The 8616-nt window shown below is 37.8% G+C and overlaps 2 protein-coding genes across 2 annotated transcripts in view; one reads left to right on the forward strand and one right to left on the reverse strand.

The window, feature by feature from the left end:
- The window catches only part of LOC105456054 (FAS-associated factor 2-like), a 6297-nt gene extending 2282 nt beyond the window's left edge, over positions 1–4015 (reverse strand). The window contains exons 1-6 of the mRNA XM_011699826.1: positions 3569–4015; positions 3366–3446; positions 2718–2943; positions 1125–1311; positions 575–768; positions 373–400 (exon numbers count right to left, since the gene is read on the reverse strand). Of these exons, the coding sequence (XP_011698128.1) occupies positions 373–400; positions 575–768; positions 1125–1311; positions 2718–2943; positions 3366–3446; positions 3569–3631 (779 nt within the window). The 5' untranslated portion in view covers positions 3632–4015. The remainder of the gene's footprint in view (positions 1–372; positions 401–574; positions 769–1124; positions 1312–2717; positions 2944–3365; positions 3447–3568) is intronic.
- Positions 4016–6878: 2863 nt separating this feature from the next.
- The window catches only part of LOC105456050 (protein Red), a 3680-nt gene continuing 1942 nt past the window's right edge, over positions 6879–8616 (forward strand). Inside the window, exons 1-2 of the mRNA XM_011699823.1 lie at positions 6879–7087; positions 7183–7779. Coding sequence (XP_011698125.1) covers positions 7291–7779 — 489 coding nt within the window. The 5' untranslated portion in view covers positions 6879–7087; positions 7183–7290. The remainder of the gene's footprint in view (positions 7088–7182; positions 7780–8616) is intronic.

An 8616-nucleotide genomic window follows, 5' to 3' on the forward strand; every position in this document is an offset into this window, starting at 1 on the left:
AATCTGAGGTCATATACGTAATCAGCGACCCCGAAAACCCCCGAGTAATAAATTTCAACTGTTTTCCATGTAAAGAAAAATGTGTGCTTCAAAGGGTTAAAATAAGTTAGGCACTAAGAGTTTTAATAACATGTAGAACTTGGTGCGTGAAACAATTTAATCTTCTCATATGTACAATAGTTACATCTCCATACAAAATCTTTCGTTACATTTTGTATGGAGATGTAACTACATATGTGAAGATTAAATTGTTTCACGCACCAAGTTTTGCATTATTAGACTCTTAATTTATTATTTCCGGATTATCGTTTTTTAGATTGAAGAGTTTCTATATGTCAATTTTAAAATAAATTAACTTTCAATATCAGGGACCTTCGATATGGGACCACGCGTTTACTTTCTAAAGGGATAAAATTAAATTTAAAAGTAAAATTCAAAAAATTGCCCCGAGTACCAGTAAAATTCCACGAGAATTCCATGATTTTCAAAGGTAAAAATGAAATTCCCTGAGAATTCCAGGTTTTCCCACAGTAGTACCCATCCTGAATACGTTTGCTTCAAAGTATGCATGTACGGATATTAGCCTTTACGTACCGACCGACTATTGTCATTCTATTGTCCTTAAGCACGATAAGTGCTAGGAAGGGATATGAACCCGACTTGAGCGCTTCCGCGACTTTGTAACCCTCTCCGGATTTCACGTTACACGCCCAGAACAAGGTATGCGTGTTTACATAACGTATCACTTCTGGATCGCACAATGTATTTCTGGAAGAAAGCCGAGTTTCTCATCATATTATAATATCTTGCATATGTGTTATTTATTAACCTTCTCGGTTGTCACATCTTTTTTTTTCAATCAAGTTTATTTGGGGTCAATTTGTCAAACCAATTTTTAAAAGGCTGCCGTTTAAAAACGTTAACAGTTTAATTGGATCGCAAAAATTCTCAAACAATGTAGAATGTGTTCTGATTGTATAGAATTTAAAATTGAAGTGGCATCATATTGAAAAAAAATTCTTAAAGGAAAGTTTTGAAAAAATTCATTACCCAAAGAAAAAGCTGGGGTCATTTTATCAAGTGTGGCAACCGAAGGTTAAATAAGTAATTGCTAAAATTCTTACCGGCACCATTGGTCAACCTCCTGCGCCTCATCTTTGTGCAAATACACCAAGAGAAATCTCAATTCTTGCTTCGCGTCTGAAAGAGCTTGACTATAGGAGCCCTGGTAAAATACTGGGTGAGTGTTGCCGTAACGCTCCTCGTAAGACCTAATAAAGTTGACTACATCTTCCACTGGATCGGAGGACACTTGAAACAGGTCATTTATTTGCTTCAATTAGGTGCACGAATCGTAAATCTATACACGTACGATCGCAAAGATAATACAATAATTGTCAAAATTTATCTTAATCAATTTGCAATCGGTAGATTATTATCTTGTAAGATTTGAATCTAAATAGCATAGAAAGATTTACTTTTCAAAAAAATTATTTTGTGTACATTTATAAAATATCCTTAAAATAAACGGTTTTTTATTGATTCTTAAGGAATTGACTCAAAATAAAATAGACTGTTTATTATTGTAATGTGATCGCAAAGATAATACAATAACTGTCAAAATTAATTTTAATCAATTTGCAATCAGTAGATTATTCTTGTAAGATTTGAATGTAAATAGCATAGAAAGATTTACTTTTCAAAAAAATTATTTTGTGTACATTTATAAAATATTCTTAAAATAACGTTTTTTTTTATTGATTCTTAAGGAATTGACTCGAAACAAAACAGACTGTTTATTATTGTAATTTGATCGCAAAGATAATACAATAACTATCAAAATTAATTTTAATCAATTTGCAATCGGTAGATTATTATCGTGTAAGATTTGAATTTAAATAGCATAGAAAGATTTACTTTTCAAAAAAATTATTTTGTGTACATTTATAAAATATCCTTATAAAATAAATGTTTTTTTATTGATTCTTAAGGAATTGACTCAAAATAAAATAGACTGTTTATTATTGTAATGTGATCGCAAAGATAATACAATAACTCAAAATTAATCTTAATCAATTTGCAATAGGTAAATTATTATCGTGTAAGATTTGAATCTAAATAGCATAGAAAGATTTACTTTTCAAAAAAATTATTTTGTGTACATTTATAAATAAAATATCCTTAAAATAAACGTTTTTTAAATTGATTCTTAAGGAATTGACTCAAAATCAAATAGACTGTTTATTATTGTAATGCAATCGCAAAGATAAAACAATAACTGTCAAAATTAATTTGAAAAAAATTTTCAAAATTAATTTGCAATCGATAGATTATTATCTTGTAAGATTTGAATCTAAATAGCACAGAAAGATTTACTTTTAAAAAAAATTATTTTGTGTACATTTATAAAATATCCTTAAAAGTTTTTTTATTGATTCTTAAGGAATTGACTCGAAATAAAATAGACTGTTTATTATTGTAATGCGATCGCAAAGATAATACAATAACTGTCAAAATTAATCTTAATCAATTTACAATCAGTAGATTATTCTTGTAAGATTTGAATGTAAATAGCGTAGAAAGATTTACTTTTCAAAAAAATTAATTTTGTGTACATTCACAGAATATCCTGTGCAAACGTTTTTTTTAATTGATTCTCAAGGAATTGACTCGAAACAAAACAGACTGTTTACTATTGTATGCCAGGCACTACTCACCAGGTCTAACGTTTCTCTTAAATATTGCAAAAAGTAGCTGCAGGATACTGCTCACTAGATTATAACACATGGAAAAGATATAGGATAAGAGACCGCCGCTACCGCCGGAGCTTCCAGGGTAACTAAAATAAATTCTCGAACTACTGTCATCTACGACCTGCGGTGGGCGGGCACGCGAGTCTTGTGCGTACATGGATGGTCTGCCTTCGTACAAATTTAATTGCTCCTGCAAACACAGACGGCAGGTTTGAGTGATACAAATTCTACGGAGCCTCGTCCGCCTTCGGCGCTTACCAATGTCCATTTCTACCAATGTAGATTAATTTTAATCTCGGTTTAATTCACCGTTTATCTTTCTCTAATTTCTAGAACTGGAAAAAGATACAAAATAAGTTAAACCGAGAATTAAGGTTAATCTACATTGGTGGAAACGAAGCTAAGGCGTCTGTCTTGACCGATAAGTATAGAAAATTATTCGACGATAAATAAATACGCTGCCTGTCACAAATAGAGAGAGAGACGGGATGTAACCGTTATTCGGTTACTCATTTCGGCTCAATATGTTTTTGCGAAAGGAGTACGTCGTGAAAACGCCGCGAGAACAAATCGAGAGAAGCACGTAACGTGTAGAGGAGAGAAATGGAATACCTGAACCGCCACCTCCAAGTTCCAATTGTGCCTCTGCAAAACGTCCCTGCATACCGAGAGATCCTCGATGCCGGTGAGGTCCTGCGGATGGTTTCAATTACGTGGTTACCGTCATTCGCGATGAATATCGCACGATTACAGAGAGATAAATCGCGCGCGTAATGTGACCTTAAGATTAAGGAACGAGACAAAGGGCAGGATACCTGAAATTGTAGCACTTTCTCGGTCTGATCGCCGCTGAGCTCCCCCAAGGCGAGGTCTGCCATCGCGGCCACGTTTTCCTATGTCCGATGAATCCTGATCGGGATTTGCGAGACGTGCTCGAAGAGATCCGGCACTGTCCGTGTGTTACGCGCAGTTACATCGAGCTCATCAGCTGATGTAGGGATCGCATACGCGGCGCAGGTTATAACGACGCGGGCCCGTAACCATTTGGATCACGCAGGTGTGTCCCCGGCGGGAGTTAACCTCCAGCGAGGCTGGTGGAGCGGAGTCGTGCGCGCGAGTGGTCCCACGAGACGTCACGACGCGGCTCGCCTCATTTCTCCGCTGCTGCGTGCACGATAATATTTTCCGATGTCATGGCTTTCCACGGGTAATGAGAATTTGCAATTTTTTTAAGCTCGACTCTCAATGCACCTCTCTCGCGAGGCGCGGGGATGCGGAATAGCGACGCCAGCGCGCGCGGCGGACGGGAGCCGCAACGATCGTTAACCCTTTCAGGCATACATTTTTCCTTACCTACGATTGACCTGAAAATTGGTACTCGAGTGTTCTCGAGGCTGCTGATTACGAATCTGAGGTCAAAATTTAGAAATTCAAAATGGCGGATTCAACATGGTGAATTCAACATGGCGGATCCGAATTCGAAAGACGATGCAAATTTTATGAAAACGTATATTCGGGTCCGCCATATTAGATCCGCCATTTTGAATTTTAGAAATCTGGCCATGGATTCGTAATCAGCGACTCCGAGAACCCCCAGATATACATTTTTATAAAATTTGCATTGTTTTTCGAATTTGAGTCCGCCATATTGGATCCGCCATTTTGAATTTTAGAAATCTGGCCATGGATTCGTAATCAGCGACTCCGAGAACCCCCAGATATACATTTTCATAAAATTTGCATCGTTTTTCGAATTGGGTCCGCCATATTGGATCCGCCATTTTGAATTTTAGAAATCTGGCCACGGATTCGTAATCAGCGACCCCAAAAACTTTTGAGAGAAGATCTTTGCGTGGAAACTCTGAGAACTTTCGGAGATAATGAATTTTTTCCAGAAAAATTGCTATTTTTCAACGTTTGTTTATTTGTATAAACAAAGTCACCCATGATTTCGAATTATTGAGCATCGATTCTTATTCTTGAATGTATAACTGCACCAAAACACAAAAAAAAGTTCGAAAATTGAATGAAAACTATTTCAATTATTCAGAAAATAGTTATGGAAAAAATGGCATTTCACAATGCCACCATGCTTGAAAGGGTTGAGAGGATGTCTATAGTCGTCTGTTTTACCGACAAAAATACTATTTTTGTTGGTTATGAATTACTTCATAATTCATATTAATCGCATAGAATAAAATTTCCTTTTCCACGATTAAAACACACATATGCTAATGTATCTGGCTCTGATGTATTTTGTACCAAAAACGGGGAAAAATGAAATAATTACAGATTTCGTTATCTATTTTAACCTCAACATGGCGACTAATGCTATCAATTTACCCAAACGTTTACTTCGTGGAAAAGTTAGGCAGGTTATATGCTCGAAATGAAAGCAGAGCCAGATGTACAAAAAAGATATGAATATATGTGAGTCGTTAGAATTAAGTATAGAAGCCTAAATAAAGATATATTGGTAACCGACAAATTTGTGTATACGTATGCGTGAGATATATTGATGTGGTAATAAACATGACACATCACTACACACTACTACATCAATATCGCACGCATACATACTCACAAATTGTCGGTAAAACAACGGATTTTTGAAGTTTGATCTAGGGTTTAGGATCCTCTTAAGGGAGAATTGACATCTTGACAGAAAAGCAAAAGCCAATCAGAGAGCTCGAGCTGATAGCAAGAAAAAAAGCAGAAAAATAGAAACTGGGTGCGATTCCATTAATTTTCAATATAAGGGCGAATTTGGGTGATACCCGATTGACCACGTCCCGATTGACCACCAGCCACTCACAGCGCTTGAACAGTGGAAAATCTCTAGGCACCGGCCGCTGTGAGCGGCTGTGGTCAATCGGGACGTGGTCAAACGGGACGCTCCCGCGAATTCACATCTTGACAGAAAAGCGGAAAACAGAAAAGCAGAAGCCAATCAGAACTCGCACTGGTAGCAAGAAAAGCAAAAAGCAAAAACTATTGACTACCAACGCGAGTTCTGATTGGCTTCTGCTTTTCTGTTTTCCGCTTTTCTGTCAAGGTGTGAATTCGCTCTTAGTCGCCATGTTGTTTTACTGGACAAGCGTTCCCTTTCTCCAGTAAAAAAGTTTCGGTAAAAACATAACCTAGAATATCCATAACCTTCAAACTGTGACCAAATTCTAGGTGTTATGTTTTTACTGAACGAACTAAACCTACTGAAAGTTTCAGTCTGAAATTTTCAGTAAAAACATAACCTAAGATTTGGACACGATTTGGAGGTTATGGATATCTTATAGGTTATGTTTTTACTAAAACTTTTTTATTGGAGAAAGGGAACGCTTGTCCAGTAAAACAACATGGCGACTAATACTGCACTGAAAATCAATGAAAACTACTGAAGTTTCAGTCTGAGATTTTTTTTAGTAAAAACATAACCTAGGATTTGGACACGATTTGGAGGTTATAGATATTCTATAGGTTGTTTTTTTTACTGAAACTTTTTTACTGGAGAAAGAGAACGCTTGTCCAGTAAAACAACATGGCAACTAATGCTATACTGAAAATCAATGGCAACAATTGAAAGTTTTAGTTTGAAATTTTCATTAAAAACCTAACCTAGGATTTGAACACTATTTGGAAGTTATGAATATTCTATAGGTTATGTTTTTTTACTGAAACTTTTTTATTGAAAAAAAGGAACGCTTGTCCAGTAAAACAATATGGCGACTAATACTGCACTGAAAATCAATGGAAACGCACCCCACTGTCGATTACCAGCGCGAGTTCTGATTGGTTTCTTGCTTTTCTGTGAAGGTGTGAATTCGCTCTTACTTTTGGATTGTCACCCGCGACTGGTGGTTCGTGTCCCTCGAAATTCTCCTCTTGAAAATCCTACCGCCTACGTATGCACGTGCTTTAAGGTTGACAAAAACAAAAAAGACATGAGACATGATGGTTGCGTTCCGCAAAGCGCATCATGCGCAAGATTTATCTTTTTATCTTTGTTTAACATTTGGTGAACAACAAGGATACCATGATACATCATGCGCATGATGCGCTTTGCGGAACGCAGCCATGATGACTCACACAGTATGAAATATTTTTTGTGAATCAGTTTTCGAAATACTTCAATTAAAATAGAGTGGCACTCTACATTGACGACTCTGCGTCCGAGAGTTTTGAGCTTTCGCCGCAAGATGTCTCTGAAATAATTCATCCGTAAATAGTTAAAATAATATACATACTGATTACTGATCCTCGATACATACATGGTTGACGTTTCTAATTATTGTACAGCTGAGATTGTTTTACTTTTTAAGTTTTTAACAACATTAAAGGTAAACGTTTTACTTTTTAGAGAAAAGTTTATTATTTAGAGTCGTATTTTCTTGTTTCTAGAATTTGACCGATCATAACCTTGCTTTTGGCACAGGAAAAAAGAGAAGCGTCATAGAACCCTGAGGACTGGGTTGAAGGCACGTAGGTTTCCCAACCGGGGAACATAACCTCCAAAAAAAAACAGGAAAAAGAGTCAGCCAAGATGCCAGAAACGGAGGAAGAGATGGGTATGTCGGTTCGCTTGACGAACGACGATTTCCGGAAGCTCCTGATGACGCCGAGGGCATCGGTGCCCTCGGCCACCCCGGCCTCCGTGCCGGGTACAGCCAGGGATGCCAGCGCCAAGACCGCCCAGACGCCCCAGGTCAGCGGGGGCAGCCGGGCGGAGCTGCGGAGGAAGAAGAAGAGCTTTTACGCCAAGCTGAAGAAGCAGGAGGAGGATAAGATGGCCGAGCTCGCGGAGAAGTACAGGGATCGCGCGAGGGAGCGCAGGGACGGCACCAATCAGGACTACCAGGCGGAGGATCCCATGAACAGCGCCAGCGCCTACCGCGCTGTCGCGCCGGATCTGAAGTCCGGCATGGACGCGGCGGAGCGCAGGAGACAGATGATTCAGCAGTCGAAATTCTTGGGCGGCGACATGGAGCACACTCACTTGGTCAAGGGATTGGATTACGCTCTTCTGCAGAAGGTATAATGCTTTCGGGATTTGTTAAGCCTGTTATTTCATTCCTTTGTCGAAGCCTTGGCAAAAGGAGGAAGGGATTAGATTGCAGGAATTTTATTGCAATGTATATCGAGAAACAAAGTAAATTATTTCAAGTAAAATCATTAAAAATCTGAGTAGACAAAGAATGACTCGAAAAAGTGGTTTTTTTCACCCATTTTTTTGGGCCCTCGATTTTGAGACTGGACTGTGTGCCAAATGGTATCTTAAATAATGAGATATTAATCACAGAGACGTTTCCAGGTTGAGGTGACAATTGTTATCACAGCTGGAGGGGAGTCTGACTTGTTACTTTTCTTCACGCGAAAACTAAATTTTTTTTACACCCAAAACGAGCGTCATTATGTAAAACTGCGATCAACTTTCTTAAAATACCAGATCTGTGATAATTCCATAATGAACTAAGAACTTTGATTTCATCCCTCCCCCCTCCTCCAGCTCTGAAAACAAGTGTCACCTCAACTTGAAAGTTCTCTATAATTAATGTCTCATTGTAAGGTATCATTATAAGGTTTGGCACACAGTTCAGTCTCAAAAGCGAGGGCCTAAAAAACGGGCGATTTTTTTGGGTCACTCTTTGAATATACAAGATACAGATGACGACTTTGCCAGTCCTAAACTTTACTTTAACTCACACTCACAAGGGAACTTCGCGAAGTGTCAAATTCTGATTTTAATGAAACTTGGTACACTTTGAGGTCACATAAATAGATGAATTTAGAAATTATCAGTTGATGCTAAAAAACGGTTTAAAGGGATGAAACCACCCCCTATATGTAAATTAAATTCTTTTTCTTTTGT

The sequence above is a fragment of the Wasmannia auropunctata genome, unplaced genomic scaffold, assembly GCF_000956235.1.
Source record: "Wasmannia auropunctata unplaced genomic scaffold, wasmannia.A_1.0 LD335789.1, whole genome shotgun sequence".
In the NCBI taxonomy this organism is placed as follows: Eukaryota; Metazoa; Arthropoda; class Insecta; order Hymenoptera; family Formicidae; genus Wasmannia; species Wasmannia auropunctata.